The sequence below is a fragment of the Peromyscus leucopus genome, chromosome 19, assembly GCF_004664715.2.
Source record: "Peromyscus leucopus breed LL Stock chromosome 19, UCI_PerLeu_2.1, whole genome shotgun sequence".
Lineage (NCBI taxonomy): Eukaryota > Metazoa > Chordata > Mammalia > Rodentia > Cricetidae > Peromyscus > Peromyscus leucopus.
The window spans coordinates 524,947-548,044 of NC_051079.1; the positions used below are offsets into that span (position 1 = coordinate 524,947).

The 23,098-nt window shown below is 38.4% G+C and overlaps 1 protein-coding gene across 1 annotated transcript in view; it reads left to right on the plus strand.

Moving 5' to 3' along the window:
- Positions 1 to 23,098, plus strand: part of Thoc1 (THO complex 1) — a 45,641-nt gene that overhangs the window by 20,486 nt on the left and 2,057 nt on the right. Inside the window, exons 10-18 of the mRNA XM_028876705.2 lie at positions 2,737 to 2,845; positions 5,062 to 5,193; positions 15,388 to 15,488; positions 17,129 to 17,195; positions 17,393 to 17,443; positions 17,532 to 17,602; positions 17,915 to 18,010; positions 18,557 to 18,622; positions 21,120 to 21,203. Of these exons, the coding sequence (XP_028732538.1) occupies positions 2,737 to 2,845; positions 5,062 to 5,193; positions 15,388 to 15,488; positions 17,129 to 17,195; positions 17,393 to 17,443; positions 17,532 to 17,602; positions 17,915 to 18,010; positions 18,557 to 18,622; positions 21,120 to 21,203 (777 nt within the window). The remainder of the gene's footprint in view (positions 1 to 2,736; positions 2,846 to 5,061; positions 5,194 to 15,387; positions 15,489 to 17,128; positions 17,196 to 17,392; positions 17,444 to 17,531; positions 17,603 to 17,914; positions 18,011 to 18,556; positions 18,623 to 21,119; positions 21,204 to 23,098) is intronic.

Below are 23,098 nucleotides of genomic sequence, written 5' to 3' on the forward strand. Positions count from 1 at the left end.
TGAAGGAATTCGTTGATCCCATCAGGTAGTAGCTTTGCCATAACCAGCTGAGTTCATATAATATATTCCTGTGGCCTGTACCAAAAACTGGATTATAAATTATAAAGTATCACCCAGGAATTCATACTATGGAGTCTATTTTAGATTTGATTCAGATAATGAATAAAACTCATTATAGAACTAATATTCTATCAATGGCTCAGTGGAGCCAGGAGTAGTAGTGTAACCTGTACGCACCTGAGGGTTAGGCTGCAGGGCTGCCTTGAATTTGAGGAAGCTTGTCTCAAAATAATGATAACATTATTCAACACTTAAAAAAATTGGTTTTCAGAGCTTTTCAATTTAAGATACTTAGGTGACATTCTACAGGATTGTTGGTGTTGTATAGTCTGCCTTTGTTGGCCAGATGGGTTTTCAATTCTTGGGCTCAAGAGATATTCCTGCCTCACCTTACCCAAATGTCTGGACTACAGTCATGCTTGACTACATCTTACTTCAGACATTCTATTTTAGATAGTAACTCTTACCTCTAACTTGTTACTGCTTACAAATGCAGTAAGTTGTGCCCATTGGCACAGGCCTATCACCCTAACTACTGGGGAGCCTGAGACAGGAAGATCCAAGATTCAAAGTATGCCAAATCTTATTTAAACAACTTTCCTATTTACTTTTAGATTTCAGTATTTTTGTTTGTTTGTTTGTTCATTTGTTTGTTTAGTGTGTATGTACATGCTGCATGTGCCATAGCACAAACGCAAAGGTCAATGGACAGTTTTTGGAAGTCTGTTCTCTCTTTGCATTATGCGGGTGGAAAGGTAGTGAAACCCTATCTTTAAAAAGGAAAAAAAGGCAAAGGATGTAGCTTAGTGGTAGAGACCTTGCCTAGTGTGCATGAAATCTTGGGCTCAATTCCTCGTACCATTTGTGTGTGTGTGTGTGTGTGTGTGTGTGTGTGTGTGTGTGTGTGTGTGTGTTTAATAGGAAATCCGTAAGTTTTTATAGAATAGTAAAAGTGGACAGTAAATTGGTGTCCAGTGTGTAGACTCTTTCAAGTTTAATTAGAGAGCAGGAGGTATAGCTCAGTGGAGCTCTTGCCTGGCAAATACAAACCCTAGATTCAATCCTCAACACCAAAAGAGCCTTTTTAGCCATGAAAAAAAAAAAAAATAACACTTAGGAGTAGGGAATATAACCATCAAGTAGGAGATGTTTTTGTGACTGAACTATAAAGGTTTCTTAGTATGTTGATTGAATACTACTTCAGAATTTACTCTGGAATGGGGGTGTATCTCAGAGGCAAAATACTTGACTATTATACTATAGGGTGCTGAGTTTGATCCCCAGCACCACAGAAAACAAGTGTGATTGATTCTGTAAGGCACATCACCACCAAACCAACTAAAGTAGGTTGGAAATGATAATCAGCAACTTGAATAAAATTCTTCTTCAAAGGGTAAGGAGATGCAGTTGTGAGGCCTTGAGTTTGAAACCTCAGAATCCATCAACAGCACACATCTGTACTCCCAGAGCTCCTGCAAGAGAATACCCAGAAGTTCGCAGGCCAGCTAACCTAGTGTGTGCTGCAGCAAACAGTAGAGACCCTACCTGGAAGAAGATGGAGGCAAGGACCTACACCCAAGGTTGTCCTCCATAGTCCACACATGCACCTACACTCACATACAGACACACCCGTGTCAGAGAAAGATAGCTAAAAACAAGAGATCCTTTTTAAAAGAGGATTTATTCTTATTTATGTGTATGTGTGTCTATGTGTAGGTATGTGCACATGAGTGAAAGTGCCTCTGAAGGTTGGAGAGGTGTCCATTTCCCTAGAACTGAAGTTTGAGGCAGTTTTGAGCTACCTGATATGGGTGCTGAGAACTGAACTCTGGTCCTCTACAAAACAATAAGGGCTCTTAACTGCTGAATCATCTCTCTGGCCCTTACGTAAACAAAGGATTCCTATTGATGTCAAGTACTAAATTTATTTGGATCTTCTAGTGACTGAGACAAAAATGGACATATAAATGGTTGCATGATTCTCTCTGTTAGAGATAACCTTCTGTTTTTCTTAGAATAAATCCCCTGGTCCTACATAGTATCATAGCCAGATTGGAAGTTGAATTAGTAATGAATAGTGAAGTCACTAGAAAAAAGGCCTATTTTTGTGATACTAACTTGATTTGTTCATTACATATTTGTCTCATACTAGCACTTCCTACAATAGTTGGTAGTTATCCATTCAAATTGGTTTAAGTGTCCAGGGCTAGCAGGATGGTACTTACGGGGTAGTCTACAAACCTAGATTTCTTCTGACTTCTGTTTCCAGCATACATTTGCCCTTTTTCCTATAGTGTAGTGGCTCACAGCCAGTCCTACATTTACACCATCAGGAAAGGGGAAGACATGTGGTGAAACATGGCCCAGATATTGCACCTATGACTTCTTCCAACTGATTTCACATGGTCACTCCTAGCAGCAAGAAAGATCAAGAGTCATTAGTCTTTCATTCTAAATAGCCATATGTTTAGTCAAAACTCAGGAGCTCCACCAGTGTACAAAGGGTCTGTGGAGGTTTCAGATCCCTTCAGACTCTTGGTAAAAGTTTATGTGATTATTTTTGAATGTATGGTTTTTAGGGGATATGAGCTTCTGAAAAGATTTTGTGGCCCAGGAAAAGAACATTTATATATCTATAAACAATTTAAGTGATTTAATATAATATTTATTTTATAGCTCTATTCCAATTGATTACAACCTATATAGAAAATTTTGGTCGCTTCAGGATTACTTCAGGAACCCAGTACAATGCTATGAGAAGATTTCTTGGAAAACTTTTCTCAAGGTGAGTTACCAGTCACAGACCTCAAAAGCTGATATCTCATAGATAATGGCAGAGCCAGACTTTATCTTGCCCAAATACTTTTCACTATAGAATTCTTTCTCTGATGGTTTTATTCCCATTATATAATATTCAGAAACTAAACTGTGAATTGATTCTTAACCACTGATTTTGTAGTATAGTTTTTAAGTGGCTTAAAGTTTAAAAGTTAGTAATTAAAGCCTTGAGGGCTTGTTTTTTAAAGTAATTGCTGTCAACATAAATTGGTGATTTTTTTTCAGGATGTCTTCTATTGTTGAATCTTTTTGAAGGGCACACAGTAAGGTTTATTGAGAGGCAGGGAACAGATCCCACAGCAGGGAGATGGCTTGAAAGTAGTTACCCTGCCCAATTGTTCTTTTCTCCCAGTTGTTCTATTGAAACAGGGTTCATAAAACTATAGCCCCAAGCCAAGCCAGTCTGCTTTGTGAAGAGGTTTGTTGGACTACAGCCGTGCTGATTCATTTACCTGTGGTTTTCTGTAGTGTGGCAGTGTTAAATAGTTGGAAATGATACCATATGTGCCAAAAAGCCCAAAATATTTGCTCTCTGGTCCTTTACAAAACATTTGCCACCCATTTTAGAAGAATTCCCTTATTTGTCTTGTAGAAATGGCAGACTGTGATCCGAATAAAGAAAATATAGATAAATAGTTTTTAAAGGAACATGGTAAATGTTCTGTGTTAATTTTTATGCAATCTAGAGGAATGAAATCATCCATATTGAGATTAAAATGGTGAGTGAGAAATTATAAGGAATTATCTTCTCATTGTTTCGTTAGTTTTTGCACATAAAATGTTTTTGAGATTTCCATAGCTGGTTAAACAGTTGATTTTACTGCTAATTCTTTAAAACTTCTCTTACAGTTTTCATACATGAATTTTAGGCATTTTTACCCCATTTCTTTCTGACACACACACACACACACACACACACACACACACACACACACACACACCCACCCACCCTTCCTTTCCAGCAAGTTCTCTCCCTGCTTTCATATCTTCTTTTGGCATCTGACCCAACTTAGTTTAATTAGATTTGCCTGCATGCATATGGGAGGAGTTCTTTACTGGAGTATGGCAGTGAAATCAGTTGATGTACCCCTGAAGAAAATGACACCCCCCTCCCCAATAACCATTAGCTGCCAGCAGATCCTCAGACAGGTGAGGGGCCTTAAGGGCTCTTCCCCAGTCCGTGATCAAATGCTGACAGGCCCAATCTCATGCAGTTCTTGTGCAGATAACCATAATTGTTATGAGGTCTTGAGTCCAACAGCTGTGCCCTATCTAGAAGGCATCTTTTTGCTGCATATCTCCCCTCATCCTCTGACCTTTACGTCTTTCTGTCCCTACTTCCACAATGTTCCCTGGGCTTGGTGGTGATGATATAGATGTCCGACTTAGGGTTTGAGCACTCCACTATCACTTTCTCTCACATCTTAGCTACTACAGGGATTCTGCACTAACCATCCCCCATTGCAATAAGAGGCTTCTCTGATGAAGTCTAAGCATAGCACTAGTGTGTTCATATAAGTATGATTCTTTAGACTGCAATAACATCATAACCACTTAGCAAAAGCATTCACTGGTAAATATTTATATACAATCAGCTCTTCATATCAGAAGGTCCTGCACCTATGCCGTCAGTCATCCACAGATAGAAAATATTTGGAAAATTTGAGTCTGTAGTGAACACATGCAGACTGCTTTCTTATAACAGATATTTCCATAGCATTTACATTGTATTAGGTACTATTTATATGAGATAGTTTAGACAACTGTACAGGAGGGTATACATAGGTACTATGTCTTAAAGGAGACATTTTAGTAGCTTAAGATTCTTGTCTCAGAAACAGAGCTGAACAGATACCCAAGGGGGAATGACTTTACTAGGAAAGCCTTTCTTTTTCTGTTTGCTGCTTGACACTTTACAAAATATTACAAAAGTCTTGTAGTTCTCTTGAGGAATAATGTTTATTCCTGCTTTTGCAGTATTATGAAATCTCATCAAAATTGTTTTTACCCCCACATTGCTGTTAGAATTTTTTATGCCTTTTTAAAAATATGCCTTACATTATACATAGGTTAACTGAGTAAATTCTAAATATTTGATACAGAAAATCACTAAATGAATTTTTATAACAATGTCAAAGAAAACTAATTTTTTTTTCTTTGCAGTATTCTGAAGAAGTTTTAGCTGTTTTTAAGAGTTATAAGTTAGATGATACTCAAGCCTCTAGGAAAAAAATGGAAGAATTGAAAACAGGAGGAGAACATGTGTACTTTGCAAAGTTTTTAACAAGCGAAAAGGTAAAAGCCATATTTTCCACTAAGTTTGAGGGATTTTGTTCTAAAAGTGCATAGTCTGTTCGTGTTCAGTAGAATCACTCTTTACTTTTGGTTATAGCCAACACTGGTTTTAGTTTGAGATTTCTATTTCTTACTGAACAAATAGGATGAATTTGATTACAAAGCTGTTTCCCACTAAGTCACTTAGTGGACTTATTTTAGAATAAATATACCTGATTACTTTGAAGTGTACATATTTTAAATTTTAAGTTAGAATTTATTTTGTATAAAAATACTTTGCAGTTCATTTATCATATAGTTAAAAAATAGAGGGCTTTAAAGTTCCCTGTTGATTTTTCTATACATTTTAATGGGTTTTGTTCAAAGTGTCACATTGAGTTTATGTTTTGACTCACTCCTTTTGCTGCAAGCACATAGCAATGATAAGTGAAATATGAAAAAGAGAACATTAAAAAGACAAAGCCTAGCTCCCAGAAATAAATGTCATAGATCAGAAATAGCACATTATGTGGGGTGGTGGTGATGCACACCTTTAATCCCAGCACTTGAAAGGAGAAGCAGGTGGATCTGTGAATTCGAGGCCAGTGTGGTCTGCAGAGTGAGTTCCATGACTACACAGAGAAACGGTGTCTTGGGGAGGGGGGGGGCGACCAATGAGAACAACAAATAAATAAAATAAATACTAAGTTAATGGGAGTGAAACAGAAGCCATGGCCTCTTGGACTCCATCCAAAGCAGATGGTGGCCCCGCAGGTTTGGCTGTAAGTGACAGAGGCTAAGTATGCTCCCTGTTCGACCAAGGCAGAGCCACATAATGCCTGCCAGTAGCTGGGGACTGCTGTAGAAGTTCACCTACATCACGAACTTCTGCAAGAGCTGTGGTTTATAGGACATCACCAGCCCGGGAATAGCAAAGCTGTAGCTTTGTCTCTGTGCTTACTCGGTGATGCAAACATGATGCCACCTACAGTCTCCTCGAGCAGCTGCCCCAGAAGTCAGAACACTCCTTCACAGTTGCTGCCCTGATGGACGTAAATGCAAAACTGCTAGATAGAGATGGGTGTATACAGAGAAAAAAGAAAGTGAAGTAAGCAAGGACCTCAAGAGAAGTTTCCCATTCAAACCCTCTAATTAGTTAAAACTCCGAAGTCTAAGGAGGTCTAGTAAAAGATCACCGGCAAAATCATCTACTGAAATATACACATTTATTACAGGTAATATTCAACCAGATCAACACACACACACACACACACACACACACACACACACACACACTAGCACGCATGCGTGCGTGCGTGAGTGCATGCGTGCGTGTTTATTATACCCAGAGGTAATTGATGAGATAGTAACCATCAAAAAAGACAAGAAATTGGGAAATTGAAATAGGTATAAAGGCAGTAAAACAATTGGACTTGGCAAATAATTGTGAATCGTAGAAATAAAAAAATACGATCATTGAAACCAGAATATAAGACACAAGATCAATCTATAGATGGAACTGTAGTCAAAAGAAAACCTAGTGAACTGAAGACATAGTGAGAACGTGGTCCAGAATGCAGCTCAGCACAGGGTGAAAGAACAAAAGTCATGGAGTATACTGAGAACACCTGACATCTGAAGCCATTTCTAAAGAATAAAATAGAGGGAACAGCTTAGAAAAGAAGTGCAGAAAGTCCAAATCTACAGGTTAAAACTGTACTATAGCTACCAAGCAGAAAACGACAAATGTACACTTCAGTATGGTAAAAGAAACCTTTAAAAGCCACCAAAGTTAGGGAAGACATGTAACCTAAGAAAGAGCAGCCATTTCAGACTTACCAATCATCCCTACCTGGAAACAGTGAAGAAATATTAAAGTACTGAGAAAAAAAAACAAAACAAAAACACGGCCATGATCATAAAATTCCAAACCTGGCTAAATACATTCAAGACTGAAAATTAAAAGACACTTTCATTGAAAGACTGGGAAGCTTGCAACTTAAAGATTCTCACTTTGAAAAAAACTAATAAAACATTTTCCTTAGGAAGAAGGAAGCTGGGATACAGAAAGCAGCAGTGAGCACAAATGTTGAAAAACATGACAGTTTATTATTGACTAAAAAAAACTCCAACAGCTGATTTTTAAACTAACAGAACAGTGGCAATGTAGTATGGAAAGGGAAAGCATAAGTGTCCGGTGAGCAATTTAAGCTCAATATTTAGGGAAATGTAATATTTAGGGAAAAGGTGGAATAACAAGTACCTTTAGACTGTATGTGTATTAAAATCAACAGGTAGTGCTGGGCAGTGGTGGCACACACCTTTAATGCCAGCACTCAGGAGACAGAGGCAGGTGGATCTCTTATGTCTTTGAGGACAGTCTGGTCTACAGTGTGAGTTCCAGATCAGCCAGGGCTACACAGAAATGTGTCTCAGACTCCACCCCACTCTACCTCCCTTTCCAAAAAAATCAACATGTAGCTCCCAAACAGCAGAGAGATGAAGTTAGAGGGTAGGGAAATCCAACAAATAACAAGGAGGAAAAACTGGAAAAGGAAGAGTAAGAAGTCCAGATACACAGTAACACAGAAACTGATTGAGTTTATCTAAGGGACCAACGGTCAGGTTGTATTGGATTGTTAAATTTTAATTTATAACTATTTATTTTAATGGGGTAAACATATAAACTCTACCAAAACTTTTATCCTGTGTTAAGGAGGAAAAGAAAATATCAGAGTTCTTGCTTAACAAAGAAACTTTCCAAAACAAGCAAATATAAAAAGCTGAGGTGTCAATTTAAGTAACATTATCAGCACAAAAAAGAAATTATCAAACATTGAAGAATTAATGTCCTTTTAGGAATTAAAGGTTCATTTCTCAGGAAATGATATTCAGTTGTATGTCTTAAAAGTTTGTTTGTTTTTCTGGTGAGAGGGTACAAATAACATTTCCAAGGATATTTTAATAAGAAATTAATAGAGCTAAGCATTTCAAAGAAATTTCCACATCATAATATAAAGTAGGTGGGTTTCTTTTTTTATCCTTTATCCACTATATCAGACCCAGCTTTCTAAATGTGTCTCCTTTTCTGTTGTCTTGTGAGGATTTCCTTCATCAGCAATTGGAAAAGATAAGCTTCCAAGGTTAATAAACTGTCATTTTATTACTAGGCAGGTACCTACTAAGTAGGTAAAAAGAAGCTTTGAAAAGCTTAAAACTTAAAGTCTGAAAGAATGTGAGGGGCCGGAGGGACAGCTCAGTAGTTAAGAGTGTTTGCTGCTCTTCTAGAGGACCAGAGTTTGGTTCCCAGAGCCCAAGGTGGGCAGTTCACCAACACCTGTAACTCCAGCTCCAGGAGACCCAGTGGTTTTTTTTTTTTTTCTGACCCCCCACACAGATCACACGAACACATAAAAGGAAAAGAGAGAGTGTGAGTCTTGAGTTTATTTTTACTTATTTATTGCATCTTCAGTGTTTTTAAATTTTATTTTTTAAAATTTAGAACCTTCTGCACTTTTTTTTTACATATTCCCAGTGTTTATTCCTTAATATCCAGTGAAATGTTGATAGTGCATTATCTGTGGAATTAGAAATAAGCAGTGTTTTACATGCCTTTCGCTCTACTGAAAGAAGCCCTCCAGCTTCTCTATACTTTAAAATATCTTTCATGGTGTCTTAAAGACTGGGATTCTCCCCAAAAAAAAGTCACTCCAGCTAAGTAGATGGCAGCCTGCAGCCTGGTAGTTCCTGCTATCAGAAACTAGATTAAAGTATAGAAAAGGTAAGGTGGTTTTTTGTTTTGGGGTTTGTTTGTTTGTTTTTTCCCCAGGGATATGGGTACTTTATTCTTTGCTAGAAAAAGCTAGTCAGTGATTTCATTAATGAGCAGTTTAGAAAAGTGGTTTAGGGATTGCAAGGTTAGAGATTCACCACTGTAGTAGATGCTTGTGACCCGGTTTGATGGGATGTCATTACCCAGAAACTGTGTAGTTTGCTTCCATGAATGTGGTCAGTCTTTCCCTTAGTCTCCTAAATAAGGAGATGATACCTAACAAGGATGATATACAATCTTTGTAGTTAAGTAGTTACTAACTCATAATTCCCTGGCTAAGCAAAATGATCCAGGACTATCAGTTGCTCAGTTTACTACTGACATCTGTTTTTGTTTTTTTTCTTTTCATTTTTTTATCTTTTATATTGCTTCAAAGTCTTAAGGGAAATGAAATTAATTTTCCCTGTTTATTTTACAGAAGATTATGGGTTCCCCTCTTCCCCTTTTAAAGTCAGGTTCTTATGTATCACAACCTGGCCTCAAACTTGCTCTGTAGCCAGGGATACCCTAATCCTCCTGCCTCTGCTTCCCCAATTCTGGGCTTACAGACATGTTTCACCATTTTTTTTGTTACTATGTCCTTAAATTGACTTTTTATTAAAGTGGTTGAGATTTGACAGCTCCTGCCTTCAGCCGACATTTCTCTTAACTCAGAGATGCTGAAACCTTGAAAAAAAATTAACGTTTCTATTTTTCTTAAATTGTTTGGACTGGAGATGTAGTTCAGTTAGTGAGTTCTTGCTTTCATGCAGAAAGTGCGGGTTTCATGTGCAGCACTGCAAAAGTAAACACGGTGTTACAGTGCCTGAAACCCCAGCTCCTGCCAGTGACAGCGGAAAGCTCAGGAGGTCAGCCCCGTTACATAGAGCAGGCTGTCAGCTACCACATGCTACACGAGACCCTGGCTTAACATGACAATTAATTTTTGTTAAAAAAATAAAAAGTTGCCAGGCAGTGGTGGTGCACACCTTTAGTCCCAGCACTCAGGAGGCAGAGGCAGGGGATCTCCGAGTTCTAGGCCAGCCTGGTGTACAGAGTGAGTTCCAGGACAGCCAGAGATACACAGAGAAACCCTGTCTCAAAAAAAAAAAAAAAAAAAATTTAGAAGTATTTGAATGTGGGAATCCCTGTGGATGTCCCCTAGTGCATAGTCCTGTTTTCTGTCTCAGGTTGTACTGGAACTGGAGGCTCCTGCCACCAGGACTGCAAGGACAGCAGGACTCAGTTGTCCTCACTTTTCAAATAGAACAGTTTAACTTAAAGAAGAAAGTATGGATACTTTTAAAATTTATGATTTCATTTTTATATAAAAATCATTCTTTTTAACAAATGCTTATAGCTCAGTTAAGTGAAGTATATTGAAGTTACCTATTCCCAGTTGAAGCCATTTTGTAGTTTAGTTCTCTAAACTCTCTGTTAGCACACAGTTATTCTATACTATATATTACTTTCTATAAACATGCGGCTGTGTTCCCTGTGGAGAAAGTGGCCACATCAGAAGCATTCACACCTTGAATCTGGTTATTCCTTGTCCAAAGACATTTCTAACAATTTACCCGTATATAAGCACTTAGTGGTGCTCAATAACTGTACTTTTTATTGTTTTTTAACTCTATGTGGAGATGGGGAGAGAAGGAGGGAGAGAGAGAAAGAGAGAGAGAGAGCAGCTACCCATGGAGGCCAAAAGTGTCAGAGCCCCTTGAGCTGGAGTTCTAAGTTGTAATCCATGCAACCTGGGCGCTGGGAACCAAACTCAGGTCAAGAACGGCATGTACTCTTAATCACTGCTTACTGGTTTTGGGGATAACATTCTTGTCACTATTACACTCAGCACATCTAAAAGAGTAGTTTTGTTCTAGGAGAGAGAACCATTCTGTAGTAGCTCAGAGCATACAAAAGCAGCCCTTTATGTACTCTACCTCACTAAGGACAAATTCTCATGTACAGAGATGCCCTGAACTTCTCATAGACCAGATTTTCATTGGTATGTTTGTCCTCCTAAAAATTTTCTTAATACTGAGTTTTTCTTGGACAATCTTATTCCTTTCCAGTTCATTTGCAATGTGTGTGTAGCTAAGCTCTGTAATTCTTTTGGTTGTATCAAAGAACTTTAAATTTTATATATGGGCAGGGTAGAAGACAAGAAAAACTTAGATGAAATTATTGGAATGGAAAGAGACATGCCAATTAAAAAGAAAACTACACATTCACACAGGGCATAGTGGTTTGCACCTATAATTGTAGCACTGATGAAATTTAGACAGGATGATTGCCATGAGCTCAAGGCCGGCCTGAGCTATAGTGTGAGATCATGTCTCCAAACAACAATAATAATAATTAGAAGAAGAAGAAGCAGAAAGAAGGTTGGCAAGATTGCTAGGTGGTGGTGGCACACACCTTTAATTCCAGCACTCGGAAGGCAGAGGCAGGCAGATCTCTGAGTTTGAAGCCAGCCTGGTCTACAGAGCTAGTTCCAGGACATTCAGGGATACACAGAGAAACCCTGTCTTGAAAAACAAGGCTTAGTGGGTAAAGGCATTTGTTGTGAAAACCTGGCAACCTGAATTTGATCCCTGGAACCCATATAAAGGTAGAAGGAAAGAACCAAGTCCATAAAATTGTCTTCTGAGGTCCATATGTGCACCATAGCACATGTGCCCCCAATAATAAGTAACCTTTTTTAAAAAGTCAAAAAACAACAACAAAACTTACTTGAACATCAAAGACTTGGCAAGAAAAAGCATAGTTTAAAAACTTACATAGCAAATGAATGAACCACCAAGAAGAACTGACTTATGCTAACTGTATCCTTAAAACAGTAAAAATGTAAAATTATGTGAAGTTGGTACTTCATAATTATTATAAAGCTATGTTTACGGGCTGGATCAGGGGGATAAAAGATTGGTAAGCATGTGGAAGGTTGAACAACAAGCACTAAGCTTGATGGAGTACCTCTGAAAATCTATACAAAGCAAAGGCAACGCATTCTTATTGTATATATTTGGGACATTCATAAATGTATCTATATACAGGATCACAAGGGAAGTCTCGCAGATTTCAGAGATCGCATACCATGTCAAACACAGTGTCTGGCCACAGTGTAATTAAATCAGAATTACAAAGAGGATAATTTTAAAAAGGCATACATGGTAACATAACTCTGCATTCTCAGAAGTTAAGAAGTCTTTGCAGAGATTGGACTTGGTGGTGTACCATTAGGATTTTATTAGTTTTCTTCGCTTTCTTTTTTCTTTCTTTCTTTTTTTTTTTTAAACAAAATCTCCCTGTGTAGCACTAGATGACTTGGTGCTCTCAGGATGCAGGGGCAGGCCAGTCTCTCTGATTTTGAGGCCAGCCTGCTCTACATAGCAAGTTCCAGGACAGCTAGGGTTACATAGTGAGACCTTGTCTTAAAAAAGAAAAGAAAAGAAAAAAAGCCCAGGATAAATTATTTTGACAAAAGTATGACAGTTTGTTATAAAACTGAATGAACCACTTGAGGTAACTATTTTAAGTGTGAAAGTTAGAAACGTCTATTACTAGTTATAGCTTCTAGAGCAATGGTTCTTAATCCCTTTGGGGGTCAAACGACCCTTTCACAGATGTTGCCTAGGACCATCAGAAAACACAGATATTTGCACAGTTCATAACAGTGGCAAGATTACAGTTATGAAGTAGCAACAAAAATAATTTTAAGGTTGGGGGTCTCCACAACATGAGGAATTGTATTAAAGGGTCACAGCATTAGGAAGGTTGAGAACCACTGTCCTAGAGAATCATATACCCACTCAAGGAAGTCATAAGACTTGTACTGACTTTAAAATGCTGTGTAAATGAACATTTGGAAACAAGGCCTTGTTCCCACTCAGGGCAATGACTTATTCAACAATTACATGAAGAGTTCACAGTGGATGCTCTGGAGCAATGGTCTGCAAATCTGGTTCATTTGTAAATAAGCTTTACTGTATGTGCCCATGCTCCTTCATAGACATATTGTCTGGCTGCTTTTGTTTGAGTGCAGAGATCAATAGTTATTACAGAGATCATACAGTCCACATAGCTTAAAGTACTTACAACTTCTCCCGAACACAGAAAAAAAATTGTTAGTCCCTGAACCTAACACTACACGTATTAATGTGGGTAGATTTCAAACCCAGTATTGTGTGAAAATAGCAAATTACAGAACAATGAATGTAATACAGTTTGAATACATCTGTATGGTGTTTATAGATGCTTGTATATGTGTTAATACTATAAAATATGCATAAGAATCCTAATCACCAAATACATGAAAATGGTTACCATAGCAGGAGAAAGGAATAGGAATGTGGATGGTGATAGGGACTCAGTAGTTTCAGAATGTAATTTTTTTTAACAAATGTGAAATGAGTAATTAGGTGATAATGTGTAAATATTGAACTGTGTATGCCTTTTAAACATTTGAAATAATTAATATTAAGTGGAGCTTGGGAAGAAGGAAGGGAGGGTACAGAGATCAGGAAGCAGGGGTAACCAGCAGGGCTCAGTTAGACTGGGATGCAGAGGGCTTTGTTGGGATGAAAGGGTTTTCTTTGACCAGGAAGATAACAACAGAAGCAGATGAGAAAACAGGTCCAAGTGCAGCTCAGTTTTACTTTTGGAGGAAGCAAGAAATTAAATGCCTTCTGATTTGATGATTTTTTTTCTCATTGAAGGCAAATAGTGTTTTTGGAAAGTGGAAAGGTTTATTTAAATAGTTGCTGTGGGGAATAGGAGAGATAGCCTTAAAGAATAAAGAAAGATTGTTGAGTAAAACAAGATGTTCCCATTGGGGCACCTGAGTAGTGACATTCTTTGCCCAGCCACCTGATTTGTCTGTTTGCTCAAACACCTTCACCTTCATTCTGGGTAGAACCATAGTGTTGGTATAGAGAAGGTGACTACAGTTGTTGTAATCAAGTTGTGTGCTTGGTAGATGTGACAGACCATGGTGCAAAAGAGTGTTCAGTAAATTGGCAAGAAATTGGTTGAGAAAGTTGTGGCCGAGTCTGGCCCACTGGCAGCTTTTTTGTTTTGTTACTACATTTTAAGGGCTTGTGTAAGTACTTGGCCCACAACGCCTTAAGGAAAAATTTTCCTGACAACTAAACCATAATCAGATTATAATAAAAACAGGGTAGGATTTACAGATAAGCAGTGAACAGAGAGCTCAAAGGACTATCTCAGTAAAACGGAAGTATTAGCTGCACTGGCAGCAACGCAGAATGAGCCCTGAAAGAATCCGAGGTTGGCATTGCTCCTCCTGGACAGGACTGTGAGGAAGACTCCAGAGCTGAAGATGTCTGGGTAGTTACTACTAGTCTAACTTGTGACCATGCAACAAGCATCAAAGTAGAAGGGATGTGCCTGTTAGTGGAGTTGAACTCCAGAAGCTAAGAGTCAAGTCAGTTGGGATCTGGAGGAGAGGAAGACTGCTGGTGTGCCATTCACATGTGGGAGAGTGAACACGAAAAATATTCATCCCCAAAGCTGAGATAAGGCCAGATATAGTAAAACAACAACATGCAGCTTAAACATGAGCCAGCAGTGTGAAAGAAGGTGCTAGTAAGTAGAACAGCCTAGTTGTGGCAGGCTGTCTTAAAAACATCCAGGTGAAGCTGAGCTGATAGAACTTGAGACATTGAACTTAAAACCAGTCACTGGGGCTTTCTGATACTGTAATGAACATTCATTTAAAGAAGGCAACTTCCCACTCCTCCTCTAGGTCAAAAAGGCAGAAATGATAAAAGTGTGTGGAAAGTCTTCAGCTATCCTTGACCTCATTATCAGAATGACTTTCCTTCTTGTCTCTCTCAACAGCAGCGGCAGCTAGGGGCAGAGTTGCTGGAGAGCACCCTTGTTAATGATCCTCAAGCTCATTCTGTTCCCTGTTCTGTGATACAGTTACAATGCAGTGTTCTCTAAAATTAAAGAGAAAAGGCCCATTTTTAACTTATACATGTAATTTTTAACTTACAGATAACGCTTCACTTCTAATTTCTGCTTAATTATTCAGCCCCACTTCTGATGCAAACCAAGTGGTATGCTTGCTGTTGTACTATTTACGTGGAACCTTCCTGTAGCCATTGTTCTTTGCATGTGGGAAAATGTTAGGCACTGTTTCGCATCATTTTATTTCTGCCTTATGTTGTCCTGGTGTCAGGTGTCACCAACATAGCATAAAATGGCCAACATGTCAAAATAAAACCTTTGCTGTTCTGTTCTTGGGCTTGTGCAGAGAGTGAGCTCACAGCAAATATTTTATTTGAAACAGAATCTTCCATTTCTACAATTGTATAATTTGTACTTCTAGTCATATTTGGTTTTAATGTGTTGTTTTGTGTATGTGCTTATATTTTGAGTAGTTGATGGATTTACAACTAAGTGACAGTAACTTTCGGCGACACATCCTGTTGCAGTATCTCATTTTATTTCAATATCTCAAGGGACAGGTCAAATTCAAAAGGTAAGTTAATGTGTAGTAAGTAATTTATAAACAATGACAATGAAAAGACCTTGCATAGAATTGTTCATGTTTTAGACCCATAAAATACATGTAATTTAGTTCTTTTAATTAAAAATTATTGCGGGTTAGGGTGTATGCCATGGTGCACTTGTGGAAGTCAGAGGACAGCATTCAGAAGTCAGTTCTCTTTCCACCATGGGATCTGGATATGGAATTCAAGTTGTCAAAATTGCACAGCAATAGCTTTTAACCCACCGAACCATCTCACTGGCTTTAGACCCATTTTGTGAATAAGAGCCACATGCCTGAAATATTTCTGCTACAGCAACCAGACAGCTAGTTGGGGACATCTGTAGGATATTTGTTTTAGGAGTCTCCTGCTGAGTACCATGCTTTCCCAGGAGCTTTTGTTTTGGTGCATGGCAGTCTCCGTTACCTCACCCAGTCATTTGTCTCAAGCTAAATTGTAAACTAAAAAAATAATACTCTCACATAGTATAAGCCATCTAGGACATTAGAACTGAAAGAAGCAAAGAAAATTTTGAACCAAAGGTGAGTTCTAGGTACTGAGAGATAGCCCAGTTGATGAAGTAATTATGGTACAGACATGAGAACCCAAGTTCATTCTCCAGCACCTACATAAATAGCCAGCTGTGGGACACACCATGTTATCCCAGTGATGCAGGTGTGCACAGGAAAGTCCCTGAGGCATGCTGGCCAGCTAGCCAAGCCCAATCATAATCAAGTACCAAGTCTCAGTAAGATACCCTTTCTCCAAAAACAAAGTGAATGGCACCTGAGGAATAACACCCAGAGTCGACCTCTGCCCCCCACACCCCCTACACACACAGTTCTGTTTTAGGTTTTCATATAACCTCATCAGGATCTCTGTTGGGTCTAAACCCCTCCACCAAAAAAGCATACCACTTCTTCTTGTCCTGTCCATAACTAAAGCCAGAACCCTGTTGCTTGTATACAAATCAATGCCATATGAGTTGCATAAAGGACATTGCTTTTCTTGCTTGCAGAATCCATATTCCAGTGTCAGCACCTACTGCAGTTCCTTCAGAATTGTCATTAAGTAACACAGGATACCCACCCAAAAATATAATTTTTTATTCTGTGATAAAGTTTAGTGTCATATGATGTAAAAAGATCTGGGGCTTAGACTCAGACCTAGGTTTGAATTCAAGCTTTGGGCTTTGGGAAAGTCATTAAATCACTGTACTGTCTTTAATATGTGCATGAAGTGGCTCTGCAGATTCTGAGCCTGTGGTCGGATCCCGGCAGATGACAATCTAGGTGCATTTGGTGATAGCTTTGTAGCAGTAGCCTTTTCTAGGGCTTGTATTTTCAATGTTTTTTAAAGGAAATATAGCATTCCTATCTGAGTATGTATCGCAGAGTATTGTGTTAATGTTTTCTCAGATTTTTTATCTCATTAAATTCAGATCAGTTAATTGAATGTTTTACTTGCCTTTATACTTTCATTAACTTCAATTCTAACACTTGACAATGAAGTCAAGGATTTTCTCATAATCCTCAAATTGGTGATATGATGGTTATATGGTTAATTTTTGGTGCCATAAATTCAGCATGAATACATATGCTCATGCATTGCATTTGTTCTCGTTCCCTAGTTCAAACTATGTTTTAACTGATGAGCAATCACTCTGGATTGAAGATACTACAAAATCAGTCTACCAAGTAAGTCCAACATGCAACAAACCCATGATTGAAAAAATGGAAATTTAGAATTTTCTTTGTTTCAGCCCCAAATAGGAAAATAAGGATAAAGTTAAGCTCAGGTACAAGAACACAAACACTTCTTGGTTCTCTGCCTGCAAACCACTCCTATGATGCAGAAAGTTGTTGAAAGCTTAGTATATTCTTTCTAATCACAGCTACTATCTGAAAACCCCCCCGATGGAGAAAGATTTTCAAAGATGGTAGAGGTATGTATTTGATCACTAGTTTTCTTAGTACCAAACATAATTCCAAACTATTCCTTTATGTAGATGTAATGTCTTTTGTTTATCCTAGCATATTTTAAACACTGAAGAAAACTGGAACTCATGGAAAAATGAAGGCTGCCCAAGTTTTGTGAAAGAAAGGTAAATAGATACTCATCACAAGAAATAGGAAAAGGACATTTCAAAGTAGTTTGATAGTTCTCAGAGTAAGTTGGTATTGTTGAGATGGTTGTCTCAAAATGTATTTTTGTCTTGTCTGATGAGTGTTCTCTCATACTATGAAGCTTTCATATTTTAGGGCAAAACTAAGTAGCTCTATTGGCTTTTCTGAGATTTTGTTTGTTTTGCTGGGCTTGTGCACATTAGACAAGTGCTTACCACAGAAACACTCCCCCATTTCTGCTATCCATATACAGTCCCCAGAATGTGTGTGTTTTGTTCATTTGTTCACAGAGCATCAGACACCAAGCCCACAAGAGTGGTGCGGAAGAGAGCAGCCCCAGAAGACTTCTTAGGCAAAGGGCCCAATAAGAAAATCCTGATTGGAAAGTATGTCCACTCACTTTCATATGTTCTTGCTATTTTATATCTTGAAAATATTACTATAAGAACTCTCCAGGTAGGCTGAAGAGATGGCTCAGCTGTTAAAGGCTAGGCTCACAACCAAAAAGGACAAGAACTCTCCAGTTTTTCACATGTACAGGGATCATGAATTTGTATTTGGTACATACATGAGTGACTAAAGCTAACCATTCCTATTGCTCAAAACTGTGAGTGTGAATTCATGCAGCCACTTAAGCCATCCGTTTGTCTACCACTTCCAAGCACTTGTCTCTTGCCATCTTTTCCATGTCATGGGCAATACAACTGTTTAGGCCAGTGCAGCTCAACTTGTAGTTACTGAATCCTTCCAGTCAACTCCTCATTTTTTATTGTGATTGAATAGATTCTGAAAAATGATTGAATTGTCATTAAATATATATTTATGTGGAAAATTACTTTCATCACCCCCAACCTACTACTTACGTTATATATGCAATTTTACAACATATGAGGATGCCATCCATATGAAATTATTATTCTATTATTTTATAGTGAGGAGCTAACAAGGCTTTGGAATCTCTGTCCTGATAATATGGAAGCCTGTAAATCAGAGACAAGGCAAGTGTAAAACTTTTGTTAGTTTTCTCAATGTTCAGGAAAGTAAAATGGAATCTTTTCTTAGTGGTGATCAAAGCTGAAATGTTTAAAAGTTTATTGTGGTTGACTTTGGGCCTGACAAAATATGGTTTGACTTAAAATACCTATAAATGCTTATAAAATTTTAGCATTTTTATAATAAATGCTATAAAACTTTAGTCACAAGAAAATAGTTTCACCAAAAGAAGGGGAGGGGGAGGGGGGTTCAACACCAAAAGAGTAACTTTGGATTGATTTGGTATTCCAAGCTAGTGAGCAGTGTGATCCAGTGTGATCCAGTTTGAGCCCCGAGGTAACGCTGGATGTTAGTCCTCACAGAGATGCAGAAGGTGACTTGAGCCCAAGTATGACTTTGCTGATCTAAGCAGAGACCCTGCCTGCAAAGGAGGAGAGGTGGGTGGGCGACAAGAACTCCCTGGCACTGGAAACCAGAAAGCATGTCTGTTAATGCTAGCATATTTGTGGATGGAAAAGGGATTTCCTGAGAAACAAGAACAGGCTTTTCTCATGCAGCTGACATTTCTAGTACCAGCAGTATAGGGAACCTGGGGCTAAAAGTCAGCTGGTGGTAAAATGTCTGAAGGTCAAACCTTCAGATGGAGCTATCACACAGGGAAAAGTCTAAAAAACTTACCAACCAAATTTACAAACTGCCAAGGAATCAATCTACCATGAGTTTTATAAATAATCAGATAGGGGCTAGAGAGATGGCTCAGTGGTTAAGAGTGCTGGCTGTTCTTCCAGAAGACCCAGGTTCGATTCCTAGCACTTACTCCATGGCTTATGATCATCTGTAACTCCAATCCCAGGGGATCCAACACCCTCTTCTGGCTTCCATGGGCACCAAGGACACAGTGGTGTGCAGATGTACAAGCAGACAAAATACTCATACACATAAATTAGTAAATAAAACTGGAAGCAGCAGCTGGAGACAAGAAAACCTAACACTGTCAAAAAGGACCAGATAGTTTGAGTGTGGTAGCTCATACCTATAAAGCCAGAAGACTAAGGCCAGTCTGGGACACAGAATGAGCCCTTGCCTCAAAAAAGGAATATTTGAAAAAAAAAAAAACAAGTATAACGTCTAAAAATGCAAAGATTTAGGTTAAGAACAATACAACAGAAAGTCAAGGAAAAACCCAGCAGAAAGTACATAAGAGTGTGAAAGAAGCACTACTTAAGAGATCAGGACTGAATAGGCATGAGTTCTTTGGTTCAAGATGTGTGGGCTTAAACAGATAAACCAAATCTGTGTATGTGAAAAGTGAAGGACGTTAAAAAGAAAAAAGAGTCTACCAAAGAGTTAGTTTAACAGCAGGCTTCAAAAGCAAAAGAAATTTAGAAGACAGTAGAATGAGAGCCTCAAAGAGCTGGGACAGAATTAAGTATGCTGGATAACAGAATATATAATTTCTAAACTAAATGAGGAGTACAAAGGTAAACAGGAAAAAACCAAAACAGAAAACAGGTACAAACTGAAGGTACAGAAGGAAAAAGCACAGAAGCATCAAGTACTAAAAACCACAGTACAATTTAAATTCCTGGTACAAAAACAGATTGATGGGTCACTTTGAAAAATTTATCTATGTATTGATTATAAGACACATACCTTAAAAACAAAGATGAAACTGTTGAAACTAAAAGAATAAAGGTGTGATAGGCAGAGCTTAGATTGATAGCAGATGGAATTCTTCAAAGCAGAAGGCATTATTTTAAATGCAGTCATTACATAAAAAGAAAAAATACAGCCGGGTGGTGGTGGTGGCGGCGGCGGCGGCGGCAGCAGCAGCAGCAGCAGCGCACGCCTTTAATCCCAGCACTCGGGAGGCATAGCCAGGTGGATCTCTGTGAGTTCAAGGCCAGCCTGGTCTACAGTGCGAGATCCAGGACAGGCACCAAAACTACACAGAGAAACCCTGTCTCGGATGAAAAAAAAAAGGGGAGGGAGGGAGGGAAAGGAAGAATACATCAGAAACACATTTACCTAAGCTTTATTTCCTAAGAAATAATTTCAAAAATTTTGACACTTTAGAATGAGAACTTGTCCAGTGCATATTTTAGATGATTTCCGACATTACCTTCAAGTCTCAGCATAGCTTATTAGTTTAGGTTCAGTTAATTCTTCTATAAATAAAAACAATACTAGTAGATAGGGACATAACGTGAAATTTTCTTATTTGCTGGTGAATTTCAGATGCTATTGAACCTTTGCTCATCCTCATATAACAGCATATTTGTTATAATGAATAGAATATTTTAACGTATGGCACCTGAACTATGGAGTAAATAGTGTTCAAACCTTATTGTTCCATTTTAGAATTTAACTTTGAGTCTTTCTCCATAGAGTCCCTGCATTTAGATCCTAGCTGTAATTAACACATGTGGATACTGTTAAAATCCATATTGCCACCGTTTTAGAGTATTACAGATGAACCTCATTGTTTTCTTTAATGACCAGAGAATATATGCCAACTTTGGAAGAGTTCTTTGAAGAAGCCATTGAACAAGCAGATCCTGAAAACATGGTTGAAAGTGAATATAAGTAAGTAATGTTCTGATGAACTGATGCTAACTTTCAGCATGTGTTTTTAGGAATCCTCTGTATGCTATACAGTTTATTAAGTCAGCAGAGCAGTGATTTTAGGGTGAATTTATGCACACAGCTCACATTACTTAACATCCTTATTTCAATGACTACTTATTCCTGTTGGCTCTCAAACATGACTTGCAATAACCCGCCCGCCTCACACTGAAGAACTCTCACCTGTCACCTCTATTGTTTATTTTGCACAGCCGTCTCTCCTGACAGCCAGTTTAGTTTTGTCCTCACGTTCTCCATGTCAGCTGTGCACTTGAGGCTGTGTTCCCTGTCATTCCTCTGAGATAGCTTCACGGGACTTTTCTCTTCAGCGTTCAAAAGCATCTGCCAGTAAACCCATCTTGGCATCTGTGGAACCGTTTGGCCTTTTACCTTGCTGCCCCCTCCACCTGCCTCCACCATCTGCTGCCTTACCCTAAATTTCTGGGGTAACCTTTAAGACTCTGCATCTTTTATCTAAAGTGTCCCATGTGACAGCACAGTTTTAGCTTTTAGGTAGGTGTTTTGGAATTGTGATTTAAAGGCAAGGGCCCTCCTGTCAGAATATATAGGTTCCTATCCCGTGCCACTTACTGGATTCTAACAAATCCCCTTTTCTCATTTGCTAAGTAGTAACCACTCATTTCACAGGTATTTCTGAAAATTAAATGGTTTGTTTTGATCCATGCGTAGCATGTAGTTAGCACACCACATAAATGACTAATTTTGACCCAGTGATAAGTTTTTACATGCTCCAACCTTATAACTAATGTGTTCTATTCTCCATGCACTGGAGAGTGATCTTTAAAATATACATATATGCGCTGGAAAAATGGCTCAGAGGTTAAGAGCACTAACTGCTCTTCTAGAGGACCCAGGTTTGATTCCCAGCACCACATGGTGGCTACAACCATTTAACTCCAGTTCCAGAGGATCTGACATGACATCTTCTGGCCTTCTTTAGCACTGCATGCATAAGATACACAGTCATGCAGGCAAAACACCCATACACATAATAAAAGTCTAAAGTATATAAAATAAATGACAAGATAGATACAGTGTTGGGCATGGTTATACACACCTTTCATCCCAGCACTCAGAAGGCAGAGGCAGGTGGATTTGTTGAGCCTGGTCTACACCGTGTCTAAAGGGCAGGCATGGTAGCACATACCTATAATCCTAGCACTGGGGGGGCTAAAGCAGGATTAACTTTGAGGTTAGTCTGTCTTACAGAGTAAGATCTTATCAATAAAATTAAGTAAACTATGCACAAGTCTCATGCTTAAATGCTTTCTCATGCTTAAAATTAAATATGTATAAATAAAGCAGATTTCAGGTCTGTGCATTTGGGGATTGCAGGGAGGACAGGAATGGACAAAGCTCTAAAGAGAATCCGTTTGTACTTCCTGCAGTTTTATCCTTTTGAGGGCATTTGTCTTTAGGATTTCTCACGGGTCCTTTTTTCTCGATTTCTGATTCTTTTATTGACATCACTGTGTCACTACTGTGGCTACTGGATATTTGCTCTTCTGGCATTTTGAGCCATTTTTATTTACTGAGGTTGACATTAAGTAAATTAAAGATTAGCTGTTATATAAATACAACTCCAAATATAAGTCCCTTATTCAAAATACTTGAAGCTATGTTTTCTGATTTTTCCCCCCCATATTTAGAACATTTTAGACCTTAGCAGGTAAGCATTTTAAGACAAGTTAAACATTTCAGGTTTTACATTAGATATCTTCAACTTATATTAGTTACATTAACAGGATAAACTCAAATTTATGAAATATTCTAAACTCACATCTGTAGGTGGCAATGCAGATATGGATACCAACTCACTAAATATCTTTTTTTCC